Here is a 22091-nt window from a genome sequence, read left to right as displayed (position 1 = left end):
TACTTTCCTGCAACATATGATGACAAAAAATACAAACCTGACTGTGTTGTGTACAGCAATAGACAATTGAAAAGGAGGAACCAGTGCAACACATATTGTAAGCAGTGCAATGTGGCAAATGCATGCAACTGGCTACTTTGCAGGACTTTGCTGTGTAACATGTATGTGATATGTATGTGAAATCAAATAGTATGCAGGCTCATACAACATGCAAGACAGTAACATTTCTCAAAAATAAATATTTTTTGTTTTGTGTTAAACCATTGCTTTGTGTTCATTTTTTAAAAAAGTGAGTTTTTGGAAAAATATTCAGCCCTGGGAGAAAAGAAACAACAAAAAAAAAAAATTAGCCGTAAAAGAGTTAAGTCAAATCTGTAATTTTGTTCCTCATAACAAAGTTTGAAATGTAGACATCAGCTCTGGTGCTTTGGCTTCATGTAGAGCACTCCACAGTGCAGGTGAATGGAAAAAGAAAATTTGCAAATTGTTGCTTTTGATAGGCACATAGCTTTATATGCTGTAATTAAAGCATAAACTGTTGACTTTTACTTGTTTTAAATTGTCAGTGTGATACTTGTTCACACTATAGCACCTTAAAATTGCAAAAAAAAATTTGGAATCCTCCAAAAAAAAATCTCAGTATCGACTATGTAAAGCATGATGGATGCACCTCAATTTGTTTTATCTCAATATGAACATCATCACAGAAACACATTTATGTGTTTCTACAGATTTACAACAGAGTAGTCATTTTTCCTTATATCTGTCACCTCAACACAGTCTTTGTCAGAGACAACAACAGGCACAGCACAATGAAAGCCTGAAGATATCAACATCTCAATTGGACAGTTCCATACTGTCCTCTTTGCAGTACAGTTCCCAACCTGTAAAACTAATGAGTTGTGTTGTGAAACTAATGAGGATTAATGATGGGAACACTCATCAGCAGGGGAAGAAAACAGGACCTATGATGTCGGGGTTCTGCAAAGAGAATGAAAGAGGTTCTAACAGCAAATCTGAGGATAAAAATTGTCGAAAAGACCAACCAAAGCCTCACTGCTGCTCTGAATGTGGGAAACAATTCAGCAATAGGAGCACTTTTCAGAAACACACAAGAATTCACACTGGAAAAAATGCATATTGCTGTCTAGAATGTGGTAAACGATTCTACCAGAGAAGTCATCTTGTTAGCCACACAAGAGTTCACACTAGTGAAAAGCCATTTGATTGTTCTGAATGTGGCAAACAATTCTTTCACAGTAGTGTCCTATGGTCACACAAGATAACTCACACTGGAGGGAAGCCATATTGTTGTCCTGAATGTGGCAAACTATTTTCTGACAGCAAAGACCTTCTGAGCCACTTAAGAATTCACACTGGAGACAAACCATTTTCCTGTCCTGGATGTGATAAATGATTCTCTAACAAGAGTTCCCTTCGTACCCATGCAAGAATTCATACTGGAGAGAAACAATTTTGTTGTCCTGATTGTGGTAAATTATTTGCTAATTGTGGCAGTTTCCACATACACATCAGACGTCAGACTGGAGAGAAGCCATATTGCTGTTCTGAATATGGTAAACAATTCTATGATAAGACAGGACTTCGAATCCATGGTAGAGTTCACACTGGAGAGAAGCTGTGTTGTTGTCTTGAATGTGGCAAGCGATTCTGTGCAAAGACAGGACTTCAAACCATTCTAGAATTCACACTGGAGAGAAACCATTTTCTTGTCCTGGATGTAATAAACGATTCTCTGAAAAGATGTACCTTTGTTACCATGCAAGAATTCACACGGAAGAGAAACCATTTTCCTGTCCTGAATGAGGCAAACAGTTCTCTCATAGTAACAGTCTCCAGGCACACATCTGAAGATAAAATAGATGCAATGAGAGTTACTGTACCATATGTCAAATGTGCAAGAAAACAAGAGAACTAGTGTCAGTTGTGCTGGGATCAAGAAGACTAATTAAAAGTCTTGATACCCCACCAATTACTATAACTCCATTTGAACTGCCAAAGGAAGCGTTATTGGAATAATGCAGGTTCTTCACGTCCGTTTTTGCAAATTTTAAGGGGCTAAGAAATAAAGTAATTCAACTGTACTTTTGACTAAAGAATGAAGTTCATTAATATCTTAATAGAAAGCAAACCAAGAAAATTCTGGAGAAAATAATCCCGAGAGAAACCATATTGCTCTTCTGAATATGGCAGAAATTTCCCAGAGGAGCCATCTTCACATGAACACAAAAACTCGTACTGAATTTGGTAAATATTCCCCAGAAAACGGTGCCCACAAAAAACTTACAGATATAAGAAATGCTCTGGCAGTGGTCAGGGAAGGAAGACATTGAAAAGAAGAGATGGGAGTCTCCATCTAGTTTTGACAGAGTGTCTTCACTTGGAGGACTCTGTACAATTAGAATTTTCACCTTTATGATGTTTGATGTACATTAAATAGAATGAGACAGTATGAAATATTTGATGTTCCATCTGCCTTTTAGGAGTAGCAGACTGATAATGCCAGGACCTGTTCCATACAACAGGAATTGTAAAGCCAGCGTTAGCTGTGCAACGTTGCAGCCAATGAAAACCTCTCTGGTTTCCACTGCAATGAAGAAGCAAAAACACATAAACATACAGCTGGGAGAAAATAAAGTCCAGTGTTCAACCATAGATAAACTTGAAATTATATTCTGAATTCCAACCTTGGGGTTAGACCAAGAGGGTTTATGTAGAAAATTATACATAGTGAATCTCAAATTAGAGTAAGTGTTTTCAATGTAAGATAAAAATCTTAAATTCCTATCACTTAAGAAAAAAACAAGTTTAGGCCATTTTTGAAAATACCTTGGATAAAGCAGCACAAAGAAAGAGCAGGAAGAAAAACAAATTCTGGAAAACCGAAAAGTGAAAGATGCTAGAATGGTTATGTGATTTTGTGTTTGTGTGTGTAACATATCTGAGAACTACATTTATTTATCAACTCCTGCATGAAATATAAAGGTGCTTAAATATTTGATGCCGAAGTAAACAAATATTGTGTAAGTGCAAGTCACAAGAGACTGCTCTGTTTAGTGTTTGGAAATGCAGCAACATTTTGACCAAAAGCCTGATATTGTTCCAAAAATTCGTACAGGTTACGGTTGAGCACAGTGTCCATTTTGGTTCTTACTGACTTTAAGAAAGGGATTTTACAGAGCATTATAAAAAGTGAAATAAAGAGCACTACCTGGAAATTCGCAAATTCACATAGAAAGATCACCTGTTAGGGCTAAGGTACACTCTAGTCATTTTGATGTGAACACAAATGTACATGAATACTCCAAACAATGAGAGGGGCTAAAAATGTACCAATCCTACTACTCTTTATAACAGACCATGTGACCTCCACTTGCAGAAGTCACATTGATTTGGTGGCTCTTCTGTGTCCTTTGCTCTCCTCCTTTCCTTCAGAATCCTCACACTACATTACTTGTACAGGGAGTGCAGAATTATTAGGCAAGTTGTATTTTTGAGGATTAATTTTAATATGGAACAAACACAGTGCTATCAGTCAATCCAAAATGTTAATAAACCTGAAACCTGAATGTTTCACAACGGAAATGTGAGTGTGAACATCATCAGGGGAATACATATGTGCGCACAATTATTAGGCAACTATTAGTGTGCAGATTTATTATGCAACTAAAGGAAAAATGAAAATTTTCCCATCTCACTTGTTTATTTTCATCTGTTATAGTGAGAATAATAAACAAACACCTCAAAATTTACAAATAAACATCTCTGACATTTCCAAAAAATAAATCAATCAATCAATGACCAATATAGCCACCCTTCTTTCCAATAACAGTCATAAGCCTTTCCATTCATGGAGTCTGTCAGTTTCTTGATCTGTTGACGATCAGCTTTTTGTGGAGCAGTGACTACAGCCTCCCAGACACTTCAGAGAGGTGTATTGTTTTTCTCCCCCGTAAATCTAGCGTTTAAGAAGTGCCCACAAGTTCTCGATAGGGTTTAGGTCAGATGAGGAAGGGGGCCATGTCATTATTCCTTCATCTTTAAGGCCTTTACTGGCTGGCCACGCAGTGGAGAACTTCGATGCAAGTGATGGAGCATTGGCCTGCATAAAAATCATGGTCTTTTTCCTGTATCACTGTTTGAAGAAAGTGTCTTCGAAAAACTGGCAGTAGGTTTGGGAGTTGATTTTGAGTTCATCTTCAATGCAAAAGGTCCAACTAGCTCATCTTTAAAAATACCAGCTCATACCAGTACCCCACCTCCACGTTGGAGTGGAGCTCTGTGCCCATTACTGATCCACAGGTCCATCCATCTGGTCCATCAAGAGTCACTCTCATCTCATCGGTCCATAAAACCTTTGAAAAAATCTGTCTTCAGATATTTCTTGGCCCAGTTTTGACGTTTCAACTTATGTTTCTTGTTCAGTGGTGGTTGGGTTTCAGCCCTCCTTACCTTGGCCATGTCTTTGAGCACTGAACACCTTGTACTTCTGGGCACTCCAGGTAGGTTGCAGCTCTGGAATATGAAAGTACTGGAGGATAATGGGTTCCTGGTAGCTTCACGTTTGATTCTTCTCAAATCTTTGGCAGCTAATTTGCGTCTTTTGTTCTCAACTCGTTTCTTGCGACCCTTTTGACTATTTGCAACAAAATGTTTGATGGTTCTGTGATCACACACCAATATCTTAGCAATTCCAAAAGTGCTGCATCCCTCTGAAAGACTTTTCACAATTTTTGACTTTTCAGAGTCAGTTAAATCTCTTTTTTGGCCCATTTTGCCTGAGGAAAACTAGCTGCCTAATAATTCTGCACACCTTGATATAGGGTGTTGATCTCCTTAGGCCACACCCTCCCTCATTACACAAATACACATCACCTGACGTGCTTAAATCCAATAAGCATTCAAGTTAATACAGCTTGGAGTTGGAATATACGCATTAAAAATGATGATATGGTCAAAATACTCACTTGCCTAATAATTGTGCACACAGTGTATTGCAAAGTAATTTCTACTCACCCTGCACTCTGAACAATCAAGTGAATTCTGCAAATCACACTATGAATCTGATAGTCCAGTGATAAAGGTACTCTACTGGAGTCAGCGCAATCTAAAGAATTCAGCAAAGCAGTGATTACCGATTTCATAGAAAATATAAAGTTATTTGTATTTCAACAGCTCACTGCAATGCAGAATAGCATTCAGCAAAGTTTTCAAATGGGACTGGGTGGTAATAAAAGCTGAGCAGGAAAAACTTTTTCAAGACGTCCACAGTATTGCGAATTTCGCTGAACCAAGACGAGGATCAGATCTGATCAGTCAAATTCAAAGTTTCTTTTTTAACTGCATAACTCACTCTTGGGTGATAGAGATGGACACTGCAATGCGTGCATGATTGGAACAAAGGAAATTTTGGAAGATGGCTATACAGTAGAGTTTTTGAAAGGACTGTGGCACTGTTTTCTACTTTATCTGGGTTTGCTCTAATAATTGAGTGTTTCCACAAGATTTATCCCCTGTGCCAGGGTCCATCTTGCCTGAGGCCATTGACATTAAAATACCTAAATCATAACAATCTTGAAGCTGGAAAATTCCAAGTCTTTCATATGAAAGTCCCCGCATATATCCATTTGCCAGCTGCTCCTCCTCAACTGCAGACGTAAAGAAGTCAATGCAACCTGCTATTCGGTGAGCACAAGTGACATGGCTGTGCCTATTCCTTCTTTGTCCAATTCATCTTAAATTGTGTCACATTTCAGGTCATCAGAGTTATAGGTGATGTGACTGATGTCACTTCTCACATAAATGGAGCACAGTCTCCTAAGGAAAAAGAGCTTCCTCTCCCCTTTCTTATACAGTTCCTCTGTGTTACAAGACCAGTCCTACCTGTCATTGATGTGGACCCCTAAATACTTGTAGGAGTGGATCATCTCTACATCCACTCATTGCATAGCAATCAGACATAGAGGCTCTTTAGTGCGGTGAAAGTCAATAAACATTTTTTTGTTTTTGCTAAACTTAAGTTGTTCACAATTCTTTTTGCACCAAGAAACACCTTCTCCACCTGACTCCTATCCTTTGTCTCATCCCCTTTATCAATTCACCCCATAAATGCTGGTATGAATAATCCTTGTTGAGCAGATTGATAACTGCATCCTCTATTCCAGTCGTTTTCTGAGAGGTAAACTGCAAAGGGTCCAGATGGTCTACCATGAGAGGCTTCATATAGTCCAGGACCAGTCTGTCAGAGGTCTTTGAGTCATAAGTGCCACTGGTCTGTAGTCAGTAGGTGATAAGGTGTCTACCATCTTTGGAAAAGGAATAGTGCAGGATGTTTTCCACAGCAGTGGCACTTTCTGCTGCCTTAGGGACAGACTAAACAGGTGACAGAGGACACCACAAAGTTGGCCAGCACAGGTCTGAAGAACTCAAGGACTGACTCCATCTGGTTCTGAAGTGTTTCCTGTGTGTGGCTTTGTCATGTGTCTCCGTACTTGGGCTTCAGTTATGAACAGTTCACACTGATGGTCAGAGGAGGACTTGTCACTGGCCATTCCACTTGACATGGTTGGATTTTGTGAGGTAGGGAAGATTGTGTGGGAGGCCTGGTTATTGGAAGAGGGTGACAGTGGGATGGAAAATCTACTAAAACAATTGGTTCAGGTTATCAGCTTTGCCTACATACCCATCCAGCACCTGAGCCTTGCATTGCTTGCGTCCTGTAATTGTGTCCAGTCCATTCCAGACATCCTTCATGTTCTTCTGAGTGAGTTGGTTTTCCATGTTAGTTTTTGTAAGCTTCATTTCCTTCACTCAGATTTTTCTTTAGCACTCACTGTGTGTCCTTTAGAACTTCTTTGTCACCTGATTTAAATGTTCCCTCTTTCTCATGCTGGAGACCTTTTAGCTCCTTAGTAATCCAGGGCTTATTGTTTGGAAGACAACACACTGTCTTTGATGGTGCCACAGTGTTGACACAAAAATGTGTCGCCTCCATGTGACTTGCACATCATTTTCCAGTCTGTCATTTGGAAACTGTCATTCATGCCATTTCAGCCTCCAGGATCCACCTCCTCACTGTCCAGGGTGGTGAAAGCTTGATGTCTGAAAAGAGGCTTGTAGCTGGTGTGGCAGTTGGGGGCAGTAGTGCACCCTTGAACCCTCAGGTACAACTCCAGACACCAGGTAAAAGTCCAAGACCTTTTTATTTTCGTTTAACACTGTGCACAAAGCACCTTCCACACTACTCAAACTATTAACTATAATAAACACAATTCCCTCAACAATAAACTCTCCTCCTCGCCCAGACACTTGCTCCTCTCCCTCCCAGCTCAGCTCAGTGTCTGGACTGAGGCACCGTCCTTTTATAGCCCCTGACCCGGAGGTGTTCCTGTCCCATCAATCCATAGTTCCTAATTCCTTCCGGGTCAGGGCAATCAGTCCTTTTACTCAACCCGAGAGCACGACATTTCTTCCCGTCACATGACCGTGACGTACTCCCGGGTCATACGGCCTCACAGGGCCCATAAGCCCCCCCACAGCGACTCCTGGTGGTCCCCAAGGTATCCAGCAGGGCTGTGTATAGACACTACAAAGTCCATAAGGCCCTGCTGGACCTCGGGGCACGATCCTGCTGTCAGGAGAGCTCCTCCTGGCGGCCTGGGGGTGCTGACCGGCATGAGAAGCCGGCAGTCCTCCACACTGGTAATAAAATGAATCCGGTTGTGGTGACATATGCCTAAAGGTGCCGGAAATTTACACTTAAAGGTGTCTTGGACATTTGAATAGAGTAGATCTAGCTTGTTTATTTCCTTGAGTGGAACATGATACAAATGGACAGAGGTTTGTCATAGGTCCCTTTAAAGTCATATGGTTGTTGTCATCACGTATTATAACTATAGAATGAGAAGATAAACATTAATAAGGATGATGTCATTTATCTCTCAGGATGTAATATGAAGGCATTCCAACAGCCAGATTTTCAATGTCCTGAGTTACAAACTGTAGTTGAATTAGTTTTCATATCTGCTCTCTTTTCCACCATTCCTCATTCATTACTGGGTCTCCGTCTGCTTGATTAAGATGAAATCCATCCAGCATTGAAACAGTACCAGCTGTGCGTAAAATACAAAATGTCACTGTAGCTGTGTGTGATGTGACCCACTATGAGAGCAGAGAGTTCATCCATCTTATTTGAAAACGATCAAGCGGACCAGTTCTGAATCATTTTCAGCAAGAGGCTTGCAAGCAGCACATGTAACGATATTACGCTTAACATTTCATCCATGTTTGCATTGCTTTTTCAGCTGTCAAAGTTCCAAGAACCAGAATCTAAAATACAATTAATATAAAGTACTCATTAACCCTAACCCTAACCCTAACCCTAACCCTAATTTAAATGCAACCAGTTTTAATGTACAGAAATCTAATTAGATTTTCTGAGGGTATGGATATTCATGTTTTAATTATTTTCTCATTGTACCCAATGTGTCTGGCAGAGCACGGAAATCACTTCGAACATTGCATGTAATGCAATCGATTACACATATGTAAAGGTATATAGCGTGTTTTTTTTTTTTTTGGTTCAGATTGTTTCATCCTAACGGGAGTTACAACAGAACCAGGGCCGGATTTAGATGAAAAGAGGCCCTAGGCTATTCCACTTATGAGGCCCTTTCACCTCCCATTTTTAAGTTTGTTCAAATTGCTAACAATTTGAATGTAGGCCCCTCTTGATCTTGAGGCCCTAGGCTGAAGCCTAGTTAGCCTATAGGAAAATCCAGCCCTGAACAGAATATATGTCCCTGTATTATCATTAACGGCAGCATTAAGCTCTTTTATGCATTATCTTTGTTCTCTGTACATTAATATTCAGAGAGAGTTTTCTGCTTCAGTTTTAACTTTTCCAAATTACATGAACAAGTTAATCAAATATCTCTGATGTCCTAAAAGTGTAATGAGTTTAAGCTGCCTGTCATCGTATACAGTGAATTAGGAGGACAGGCCACTACATGACTGACGTGTGCTGAATGCTGGGTGAATGTTAACTACAGTTTATTTCATCCTCTTAATTACGTTCTGTAGGCAGGTTAAACTTAACACGAAATTTTGTTTTCACCCCTGGCACAGATTTGGATTCCACTTATGCCACTGTATCATCTGTGGCCACTGCCACAACAGTATATAGTTTCACCATTTTGACTCAACCCCTCACCCCACCTTTAACAGCCCACAAATTGTCACCTCCTTGCTTCTCATTTTTGTTTAAACACTTCAATATTTCCTCTCTTCCAGTTTCTTCTACTGGAACGTGTCTAGATGTCACTCTTCTCTATTTGATTGAGTCACAAGTTGTGAGACTAGTGTTGGTGCCGTGGGGAATATTTATTATGCTTTCTTGCCATAGAAACAAAAGCTATCTGTGATGTGTGAACATCATTATTTATAAGCCATGTCTCAGATCACATACTACCATAATACAAAGAAACTATATAGAGGGTGAGATGTCACTTGGTGCCGTTTGAGTTGCAGTCTGTAGTTTAAGAAACACTGACAACATTACCACTTTTATATTTATGAGAAAGGGCCTGGCATTTTTTTTTCCTCTCAAAGATTGAATGGATTGGCTATGACTTTCATTATTAAAGAACAAGTGGGAATTCTATAACATGAGAACTCGCTGCAGTTAAAATTTATTAATGTGACAATTTCACATTTCTACTAAATTCATTTAAATCTATTTGAAATAAAAAATGACACCTTTAAGGATTTATTTTAATAAGATTTTCACATATGCACAAATACGCACATCATAAGGTTTTCCCACTCTAGTTGAGTTGCCCCGGCCCTTCACTCTGTGACCTCCTGGGCCGACCCTGCCAAGCAATTTAATATGGCCTGAGTACTTCACCCTCTGCCCAACCGGTGGCAGTAACACATCCAAGAGTACACAATTCAACTTTGTGGGCAAAAATAGGAAAACATTTTTCAAATATTATTCAAATCGCAGTAATAATAATGAAATATAAAAGTGTAAAGTTTTAGCATTTTAAAAATGTATGTTGATCATAAATGTAATCCAAAGAATTATGCTTTACTTTTAAGCTTTTATCATTATGTATTTAAATAATTATCAATTTCTAACTTACCTTAAAGGACGGCTTCTTTATTGTTCATTTTCCCATTTTGTTTCCGTAATATTAGTAGATTTATATGTATAATTAACAAATTAACAAAAGTATATATTCACTGTCCATTTTTGTTATGGTATCACAATACATAACCTAGCATGAGGAAGCTTGTCATCTGTCTCTATTTCTTTTATCAAAATGGGAGACCCTTTCAGTTAATAGATTAACAGGAGGGATTCTCCGAGAAAAAAGGGTGTAACCCTTATTGATACACTCATCGTTACATGCCAGATTTGCATATCTCAGTTATAATATAAAATAATACATCTTATTGGCTACACAAAATAAAATACTTCATTGATATACTTTGTACTTCATTGACAAATATCATGCACTGTACGTTATCTTCTTTATTCTAATTAGTTAAAAGCTCACTTCCCATAATGGGCCCCTGAACTTATGCAGCTCCTCACATAGCCAGCTGCTGACTGCTGGCATTTTTAGCTGCTAACCCGAAACTCTGTATAAAAATTTAGTGCCTGCCTGCCTGTGTCTCTAAAGCTGCCCCTGCTGTGACCTCGGCCTTCAACTCACAGCTGCAGTTTCTATCCTAAGAAAACTGTTTCCTGAAGTGAGGCACGTTTGTCAGACGTTTAACTGTTGAACTCTTTTGCGCACACAGTAGATATTATATGTGTGTGTGTATATATATATATATATATATATATGTGTGTGTGGGTGTGTGTGTATATGTGTATATATACTGCTCAAGAAAATGAAATGAACACTTTTTAATCCTAGTACAGCATCAAGTCAATGAAACTTGTGAGCTATTGATCTGGTCAGTTAGGTAGCAGAGGGGGTTGTTCATCAGTTTCAGCTGCTTTGCTGTGAAATTAACAACAGGTGCACTAGAGGGGGAGTAATGAGACGACCCCCAAAACAGGAATGAATGGTTTAACTGGTGGAGTCCACTGACATTTTTCCCTTCTTATCTGTTTTTCTACTCGTTTTGCATTTGGCTACGGTCAGTGTCATTACTTGTACCATGAGGCCATACCTGGACCCTACAGAGACTGCACAGGTAGTCCAACTTCTCCAGGATGACAGGCACATCAATATGTGTCATTGCCAGAAGGCTTCCTGTGTCTCCCAGCACAGTCTCAAGGGCATGGAGGAGATTCCAGGAGGCGGGCAGTTACTCTAGGAGAGCTGGACAGGGCCCCTCGTAGAAGGTTCTTAACCCATCAGCAGGACTGACCGCTGTCTGCTCCTTTGGGCAAGGAGGAACAGGGTAAGCACCGCTAGAGCCTACAAAATGACCTCCAGCAGGCCAGCCATTGGTGTGAATGTCTCTCACCAAACAATCAGAAACAGACTTCATGAGGGTGGCCTGAGAGCCCAGCATCCTCCAGTGGACTCTGTGCTCACTGCCCGGCACTGTGGAGCTCGATTGGCATTTACCATAGAATACCAGAATTGGCAGGTCCATCACTGACGCCCTGTGCTTTTCACAGATGAGAGCAGGTTCACAAAAGCACATGTGACAAACGTGAAAGGGTCTGGAGAAGCCGTGGAGAACGTTATGCTGCCTGTAACATCGTTCAGCATGACCAGTTTGGTGGTGGGTCAGTGATGGTCTGGGGAGGCATATCCATGGAGGGACGCACAGATATTTACAGGCTAGAGAACGGCACCTTGACTGCCATTAGATATCGGGATGAAATCCTTGGACCCATTGTCAGAGCCTGTGCTGGTGCAGTGGGTGTGGGTTCGTCCTTGTGCACAACAATGCCCGGCCTCATGTGGTGAGAGTATGCAGGCAGTTCCTGGAGGTGGAAGGAATTGATAACATTGACTGGCCCCAAAGCTCACTCACCTGACCTCAATCCAATAGAACACCTCTGGGTGTCACATTATGTTTCGGATCATCCAACGCCACCAGGTTGCGTCTCAGACTGTCCAGGAGCTCAGTGATGCTCTGGTCCAGATCTGGGAGGAGATGCCCCAGGACACCATCCGTCGACACCATGGCGACGTCAGGCATGCATACAAGCTCGTGGAGTTGCTGCAATGAAATTTCAGCCAAATGGACTAGCCTGCGGCATCATTTTTTCACTTTGATTTTTGGGGTGTCTTTAATTTCAGCTGTCTGTAGGTTGATAATTGTCATTTCCATCAAACGATGTGGCATCCTTTTGTTCCTAACACATTACCCAGTCCATATCAGTAGAGATATCAAGCAGGATTTTTTTCCCTGTTGAGATCTGATGTGTTTTTAAAGTGTTCCTTTAGTTTTTTTGAGCACTTTATATGTATGTATATATGTACAGTGGGTTTAAAAAGTATTTGACCCCCTCCGGAAAGTCATTGCATTTCCATCTTACATCATTACAAACTATAAAAATCACACATGCAGGTATCACAGTGAACTTATTTCCCTGTGTACATTTTGAAACATTTAGAACTTGGTGAATTAAACAATTGGAAATTGACAGTCATGTTGTGAAATATGCTGTTGAAAAAGTAATGGGCCCCATTCACATGACACATAGTCAATACTTGGTACTAGCTTCCTTTGCGGCAATAACTGCAATCGCTTTAAATAGCCATCTACATGCTTAGCACATCTTAGCAATTTTTCCTATTCTTCCTTGCAGAATTGGTCCAACTGGGCAAAGTTCGAAAGTTTTCATTTGTGAACTGCAATTTTGAGATCATGCTACAAATTTTCAATCGGATTCAGATCCGCACTCTGGCTAAACCATTGCAAAACCTGGATCTTCTTTTTGTCAAACCATGCTTTGGTTTCTTTTGCACAGTGTTTCGAGTCATCGTCCTGCCGAAAGTGGTGGCATTGTCCAAGTCCCAATTTCATGGCTGACGTTTGAAGGTTTTCTTCCCAAATCTGGATATACTTCTTACTATCCATTCTTCCTTCAGTATGGACAAGGGACCTAGTGCCTGACCTAGAGAAGCAACCCCAAAGCATGATAACCCCATACCCTACCATGCTTGATGGTAGGTATGGTGTTTGCCCTTACTTTGGCCAGACACACGCCTTTGTGTTGAGGCCAAAAAGTTCAATTTTGGTCTCCTCAGACCAAAGTACATGACTCCAGAATGCAGGACTCTTGTCAAGATGGCTGTTAGCGAATTCTAATCGAGCTTTCAGATGACATTTTTTTAGTAGTGGCTTTTTTTTCTGGCAACTCTTCCATGCAGCCACTCTCTGTGCAAAACCTTTGATATTGTAGCCTTGTGCACATCCACTACAGCTGCAGATACTGAGCTTTGCAGGTCACTGAGAGTCACCTTAGGATTTGGTCTTACTTCTCTGACTAGTTTTCTTGACATTTTCTTTGTTATTTTAACAGGCCGGTTCACTATGCTTCCAGGTGTCTTCCACTTTGCTATGATGGCCTTCACAGTCGACACACTGAGGCTAAGGAGCTTGACAATCTTCTTGGCACCATCACCATCTTTAAACCTCTTAATCACAGTGCATCTCAAGTCATTAGAAAGTTCCCTTGTCTTCATTTGCGTCAGTTTTTGAGGTTTCACCAAATAAGCCACTTGTGCTGATTTCCCAGTTGTATGTTCCTAAGAACTGGCCTAAATAGTCACTTAGAGACCAGTCAGCAAGCTAGAGGATGAATGGCTTGATTATTTACACCCGTTTTCATTAGCCTCATTGCATTAACAATCATACAGTCTGCAAGCTCTTAGGGCTCGAATACTTAGTCAACAGCAGATTTCACAGATATGTCCAAGAGGCCCTCATTTATATGTATAAGTATGAAACTAAAGATGGATTTTCAAAGAAAAACATTACAGGAAATTTAAACTTTTTCTAGGGGGTCAAATACTTTTACAACCCACTGTGTATATATGTATATATGTATGTGTGTGTGTGTGTGTGTATATATGTGTTTGTATACATATTCTTTTAAGTCTGAATCACAATCTGATTATTACGTGGTTACAAACCAGGCAACACTTGTGGTTGGTCCTAATAATCAGATTGTGATTCAGAGTTAAAAGAATATAATACTGCAATCTTCATCCTGCCAAATAAGCGAACCAGATGCTGTGCTTCTGCGTCAGAAACTTTGCCTCGGGTGCTAACATCAGAGGTTCAATCCCTGCAATGGGATGCAAAAGTGCGTACACCTGACAAGCCCCAATAAGGGCAAAACACATGTCGTGTATTCTTTGTATTATTTGGCAGATACTGTTCTCACAAATGAGAGGATGTGTGTTTGTGTATGTATACTGTATGTATGTATGTATGTATGTATGTATGTATGTATGTATGTATGTATGTATGTATGTATATGTATATACTTATTTGTGAAAGAAATAGATCTTGCAAATAATCTGTAAGCCAAGGAACGTTTGCTCCATCCAGAAGATGGCAGTTGTACCCATTTTGGTGTTGCAAAGATATACAAGAATAGGAATTTGTCTAAGGTTTCTTTAACATCTGACATTTGCAAGCTGTTGAAAAGAACGGTGGTGTGCAGAGTGCAATTCTTGTGAAAAATAAATCAGTTGCTTACCACATTAAAGAGCAGGCTCACTTTGGAGTATGTAGTAAGACAAGTTTTTGATTACAGTTTTCTTGGATAGAGAAAAGGTATATCACATGCTTTATTAAATAATCCTAGAAATGTAGAGAAGGGGTTAAATGTAGAAATGGAAAGCTGATTTCTTATTCAATTGAAAGGATGAGTTAAGATCCTAGTAGTATAAAGTAGTATAAAAAATCATTTTTAATACAATTGATGATTTGCATAATATTCAAACAGAATCATGAGCACATAACAAGTAAGTATTGTATCTCACTGAGCACTAGTATTGTAAGGGTTTAACTTAAAAAGGCTTATGCCTATATATTTTTTATTTTCTTAAGTAAGCTAGAAGCCACCAATATATTATAAGTCAAAGGTCAGAGTGTGGACTCCTCTTTTGCAGAGAGAGAATGTCAACTTTTAGGCTGGAAATAGTGGTGCTGAGCACTGGGCCGGTATTAGGCAGGAAAATAGGGCTTGTCAAGCGGGCATGATGGATAGAGCAGAGTACTGCACTCATTAAACTGGGATATAGTGGTGGAATTAGCAGGAGGTAGGATGAAGGGAATGATCAAAGTTACATGAGGATGAGTAATGGGTTACATGATAAGACCTGCCCATCACCGGGCACTCAGTCTATGTGAATTAAGTCTGTATGTATGCCATACAATAAGCTTGATTCTGCTGCCCATCCTGAGACTCTCGAGTGCCTTCTTTGGGCTGAGGGTACCCATTTCTCTGACACAACAGTAGTTGTTCCGAAAAGCACATATTCAAAAATGGAGCTTCATATATATATAGTAAATGTGATCCATCCATCCCTATGTACCATGAAAACAAATGACATATTTCAGGCAGTTACAGTTAATATGGGAAAGTCATTCAATGCAGTTAATGGGGCTATATGGAAGAGTAGAAAGAATGTTAAGTTTATTTTAAGGTGTAGTAGCAAAGTGTTTTACTGTGGAAATGCATCTGTACTTTAATATGGATTCTGTATTGCACCCTCAGAGTAGAGCTTTATTTGCACAAGGATAGCTGCTTCCAGCCAAGTGTTTTACCAGCTCACCACAAGCAGACCAAACAGTTGTCTTCTGACCGAATCTCTGCCTGTGTCAATCACTAAAACAGGCACCTGTAGCCAACGTTTGCAGTATGTCACTCTGATCTGTAAAGTTTATTTCATTGTATCTGATTTTACTCATTTGAGCAGAAACCAGAGAGAGCAGAAATGAGACACATTTAGGTAAGCCAGTTGACAGAAAGGACGTGTGAGACAAGTTGGCTGATGGGGGGAGAGTGGGAGGTTTATGACACAAACAACTGGAAGACAGCACGCCAGGATAGTTGCCCTATTTGGTGTGTGGCCAATTTAAGTATGAATTCCGTGGGGCAGGGATTTGTATTGATGAAAGCAGGCCTGACTAATTGTCTTGAAGTTTATTTCAAAGCCCTGCAGAAAGAGAAAGACGGACAAATGACAACTGTAAGGTGCAGGCAACGCGATGGACACAAAACGTGCAGAACACACAAGCAGGCAACTTTTAAAGTGCTGATGTCTACTTGACCAGTACGGTTAAAAAACACAGTCTGTCTTAAATGATGTCAACAGGTGATGGTGCTATTTGGGTTCACTCCAGAAATAAACAGCCCGTTTCTATATCTGGCAAAAATTTTATGTCTGGCACAAGTTTATTAGAGTTAAAACTAAAATCAAATCTGAAAGTATTAAAAGAAAAACATTTTCATAAAGTGAAATAAAATAATTAACAAAACCAAAATGAAAAATTGAATTAAACTATTAAATTACCTGAAAAGATTAACTGAAATAAAATAATTATTTACGAAAAATATTTTTAGTTTTCATAACAACCACTCTTACAGGGCTAACCTGTGCTGCAGGGGTCCTGAAATTATATTAAGAATTTGAGTAAATATTCCTGCGGTCTTTAACCCTTGTAACTTTTAACTCTAAAACAAGAAGTCATCTACCACAAGCAACCCATGTATTTTCATCCAGTGATCAGTGGCGGTTAGGGAGGGTGGGTGTTGACATAGCATTTGCGGTGATGGAACATGCTGAATAACAATGCGTAAAGCATGAGACAAAGGAAGTGATTTACTGTGTGATAACAGTGACAGTTCTTGAGGAGCTGATAGTGTCGCAGCGGACAGAGTGGACACCCACAGCCTAAAGAAGGCACTTGTTGTCTCAGGATAGACCACAGAATCAGACCTTATTGTAAGGTGCATATCCAGGCCCAATTCAGGCAAATTAAACCCAGAGTGATGGGCAAATGTTACTTTTATTACAGGGCTTATCATGCAACCCATTTTTCATCCTCATCTGACTCCCTCCATTCCATTCCATTCCCCTCATCTTGCCTCCTGTTAACTCCACCAATATCTTCCAGCTTAATGAGTGCACATTGCTCTATCTATCATGCCCACTTGGCAGGCTCTATCACTGCTGGTTCAGTGCTGACCACCAATATTTACAGCCTGAAAGCTTAGATCCCCCCCTTTGACTTATAATATACTGTATGTATATATATATATATATATATATATATATATATATATATATATATATATATATATATATATACTGATATATAGGCATAAGCCTTTTTAAGTTTAACCCTTACAATACTAGTGCTCAGTGAGATACAATACTTAACTTCTTATGTGCTTGTGGCTCTCTTTGAATATATGCAAATCATCAAGTTTATAAATATATTTGTATAAATCTCACATAAGCAAAGAAAACTCTTCTGTTCTGTCAGATTTCAGATTTAAAAGGAATTCCATACTTCATTTTGCAGCGAGAAAAAAATGCTCCAGAGTCTGTCCCTTGCTCAGTCATCATACATCATTGTGCTGAAGGAGGTTGGTGCACTCTGCTCCACTGTCTTTCAGCAACATTTTAAAAGGTCGATGCTGCAAGTTTAAAGTAGAGTGAATGTGGTTGACAATTTTGGTGACTGTATTCATTGCTTCTTTCATCTTGAGAAACAGTTTTGCACACAAGCCATGCAGTGCAGCAAATTAATAGTGGGATGTTCTGCTGCAAAGCCTTTCTCCTTACCAAAAGGAAAATATAAATCATGAAAGTTATTTATCTGTATGTTATATATACATGTTTAAGCCAAATTTGTATTTTGTTCACTTATAACAAAGTTTGAAATGATCTTCAGTGGTGCTACACATACAACTTCAAAGCAACTAGTTTAACGTGAGTGCTTCAAAGATCAATTCTGGTGCTTTGGCTTCATGAAGAGCACTCCACAGGTATGAAAATGGTCAGGTGAATGGAAAAAGAAAATTTGCAGATTGTTTTTGATAGGCATAAAGGTTTTTGTGCTGAATTTTAGTTATGTTTTTAATTGTCATTGTGAAACTTGTTGACACTATAGCACATTAACATTGGTAGACACTCATCCAACAAAACAACCACCTCAGTATTGCTCTTGTAAGTCATGATTGATGCACCTCAGTTTGTTATATCTCAATATGAACATCTGCTTATTTATGTGTTTCTACAGATTTACAACAGAACAGTCCTTTTTCTTCATATTTGTCAGCTCAACACAACCTTTGGCAGAGACCACAACAGACACAAGACAATGAAAACATGAAGCTATCAACATCTCAACTGGACAGTTCCATACCTGTGAAACTAATGACTTGTGTTGTGAAACTAATGAGGATTAATGATGGGAACACTCATCAGCAGGGGAAGAAAACAGATCCTGTGATGTTGGGTTTCTGCAAAGAGAATGAAAGAAGTTATAACAACAAATCTAAGGATAAAAATCATCTTAAAGACCAACAGAAGCGACACTGCTGTGCTGAATGTGGGAAACAATTCACCAACAGTAGCACTCTTCAGATACACACAAGAATTCACACTGGAGAAAAGCCATATTGCTGCCTAGAATGTGGTAAACGATTCTACCGGAAAAGTCATCTTGTTAGCCACACGAGAGTTCACACTGGTGAGAAGCCATTTGGTTGTTCTGAATGTGGCAAACAATTCTCCCACAGTAGTGTTCTACAGTCACACAAGAGATTTCACACTGGAGAGAAGCCATATAGTTGTCCTGAATGTGGCAAATTGTTTTCTGACAACAGAGACCTTCTGACCCACTTAAGAATACACACTGGAGACAAACCATTTGCCTGTCCTGGATGTGATAAACGATTTTCTGCTAAGAGTTCTCTTCGTAGCCATGCAAGAATTCACACTGGAGAGAAACCATTTTGTTGTCCTGAATGCGGTAAATTATTCGCTTATAGTAGCAGTTTCCAGACACACATCAGACGTCACACTGGAGAGAAGCCATATTGCTGTTCTGAATGTAACAAACGATTCTATGACAAGAGAAGTCTTCAGAACCATGCAAGAATTCACACTGGAGAGAAGCCGTATTCTTGTTCTAAATGTGGAAAGCAGTTCTCTCATAGTAATAGTCTCCAGACACACATCAGAAGATACAATAGATGCAGTGGGAGTTACTGTATATCAAATGTACAACAAAACAACAGAAATACTGCCAGGATCAACGGGACTAATAAAAATAATCTTTCAGGCATTTCTTGATACCCCAATAATTACCATAACTCCATTTGAACTGCCAAAGGAAGCATTATTGGAATAATGCAGGTTCTACATGTTCTACACTGCACATTTAAGGGGGTAAGAAATACAGTAATTCAACTGAAGTGTCAAGTGTAAAGAATGAGCTTCACTCACATCTTAATAGATTTGGAGAAATTAACCATGAGAGAAGCCATATTGCTCCTCTGAATGTGGCAGAGATTTCCCAGAGGAGCCATCATCATATGCATACAAAGACTGAATGTGGTAAACAATTCCCCAGAAACCTGATAGCCTCAAAAATCTCACAAATATAACAAATGCTCTGGCTCAGAAACACCAATTCATATTACAGATAAAGCTGTGAAGGAAGACATTGAAAGGAAGAAATGAGTGTCTCCTTTTAGTTTTGACAAATTGTCTTCATGTGGAGAAGTCTATGAAATTAGAAGTTTTACCTTTATGATGTTTGATGTACATTGGATAGAATACAACATTATAAAATATTTGTGTAGTGCCACCTGCCTTTGAGGTTTAAAAGGCTGATAATGCCAGGAGCAGTACAACAGGAATGGTGATGCCAGTGAAAGTTTGAGCAGAATGTCCATTTTGATTTTTACTGCCTTTAACAATGGGATTCTAAAGAGAATTATAAAAAGTTAATCAAACAACACTGCCTGAAAATTCACAAAATCACACAGAAAGATCATCTCTTAGGGCTAAGGTACACTCTAGTCATTTTGGTGTGAACACAAATGCACATGATGACTCCAAACCATGAGAGATGCTGAAAATATAGCAAACCTACTACTCTTTAAAACATTGGAGACCATATGACCTCCAGTTGCAGAAGTCACATTGATTTGGTGGCTCTTCTGTGTCCATTGCTCTCCTCCCTTCCTTCAAAATCCTCACACTACATTACTTGTATTGCGAAGTAATTTCTACTCATCCTGCCCTCTGAATAAGTCAAATGGATCCTGCAAATTACAGTGCAAACCAGATAGTCCAGCGATGAAGGTACTCTAGCAGAGTCTGGACCATCTACAGAATTCAGCAAAGCAATCATTGCCAATTTCTTAGAAAATATAATGTAATTTGTATTGCAGCAGCTCACTGCAATACAGAACACCATTCAGCAAAGATTTCAAATGGGAGTGTGTGGCGATGAAAGCTGAGCAGAAAAAACTTTTTCAAGATGTCAGCAAATTTGTGAAAACCCTAAATGAACACAAGGATCTGATCTGATCACTGATCATTCAAAGTCTCATTTTCAATTTCATAACTCACTCTTTGGGGACAGAGATTGGCACTGCAATGTGCACATCATTGGTATAAAGGAGCATTTCGAAGATGGCAATACAGTAGAGATTTGGAAAAGACTGTGGCACTCTATCTTTTCTACTGTATCTGGGTTTGCTCTAATAATTGAGTGTTTGCACAAGATGTATCCCCTGTGCCAGGATCCATCTTGCCTGAGGCCATTGACATTAAAATTCCTAACAATCTTCAAGCTGAAAAATTTGAAGTCTTTCATATGAAGTTCCCCGCATATATCCATTTGCCAACTACTTTGCCTTGACTGCAGTGGTAAAGAAGGCAATGCAGCCTGCTATTCAGGAAACACAAGTGGCAGGTCTGTGCCCATTCCTCATTTGTTCAGTTTGTCTTAAATTGTCTCACATTTCAGTGAGCATCACCTTTGATGATCCTAATCAAGTATGCAGGCTATAGCAATTCTCAGTTTACTGGAACTTCTCCCTTGTGAGCTGCTCCATGTCAAACTTGACTGCATCATCAACCACACATGGAAAGCTTGTGCCATCAGGCTTCTCATGCTGACAAAAAGTTTAACTTTGCTGGACTCCTGGGCCTTAATACTGTCCAGCTTGGTGCTTCTGTTAGGCTTTGGTTTTGTGGTCGCTGAAGTCGAGAACAACAGAAGGCCGACACCAATGAAAAGTAAAAAGTAATTTTTTTATTCTTGGTGGCAGAGGGAGGCTGCAGACCCTGTCATGTTCCAGTGTGCTCCAGACTGTCAGCCTGCCAGCAGGAAAGAGAGACTTCCTGTAAATACTCAAGTTCGTTGACAAGAATAAAAAAAAACATAGCAATTCATATTGAGGTTATTACATGGATTGCTGTAGCCGCTGTCCATATCCTGAATTTGTATGTGCAGAAAAACACTGTTTTTTACAGATAAAGAGTGGTCAGCATTTTCAGTTTTAGGAAATACACTTCTTCTAGCTTGCATGTACATAAGTCCAGTTATAGCAAGTTTTCCTAATGGTTACAAGGTGTTCACAACTCAGCGGTTTTAGACAATGATCACTTCCTTATACTTTTTTGCACGCACATTGCTAATAACATATCAAGGGTTACATAAAGGTTAGTTCAGTATATTACATTAATAATAAATTTATTATATTCTTATAGCTTTAGTATCTTCATTAGATTACATTTGTTCAGTTAGCTTAGCACATTCTTATTTAATACATAAGTGTCACGCTTCTTATAGTTCTATTAGCATCATACTTTTATTATTTGTAAAGACTAACGCACCTTAATTCTAAATATTCTTTCTGAGTTTCAACTTTAACTTTCTCAGTCTCTTTTTTTCAGTAGTTTTTATTTAACAAGTGTGTGAGTGCTTTGTACATCTTTATTTCCATGATGCACTGCACCATGAAGCAGAAGCACTAGTTGAGATGGTGTGCTGCCTTATTGAATGTCTTTTCTGCCATCTACTGCCTAATTTCTTTCTCATTG

General features: G+C 39.4%; 1 protein-coding gene across 1 annotated transcript in view; it reads left to right on the top strand.

Annotated features, from left to right (window-relative positions):
* Positions 1 to 21828, top strand: part of LOC120534389 (zinc finger protein 2 homolog) — a 91605-nt gene extending 69777 nt beyond the window's left edge. Inside the window, exon 3 of the mRNA XM_039761940.1 lies at positions 18268 to 21828. Coding sequence (XP_039617874.1) covers positions 18268 to 19325 — 1058 coding nt within the window. The 3' untranslated portion in view covers positions 19326 to 21828. The remainder of the gene's footprint in view (positions 1 to 18267) is intronic.
* The last annotated feature ends 263 nt before the right edge of the window (positions 21829 to 22091 follow it).

Source organism: Polypterus senegalus, chromosome 8 (assembly GCF_016835505.1).
Source record: "Polypterus senegalus isolate Bchr_013 chromosome 8, ASM1683550v1, whole genome shotgun sequence".
Classification (NCBI taxonomy): Eukaryota; Metazoa; Chordata; class Cladistia; order Polypteriformes; family Polypteridae; genus Polypterus; species Polypterus senegalus.
The sequence above is the reverse complement of the archived record's forward strand: the minus strand, read 5'-3'. Positions and strand labels throughout refer to the sequence as shown.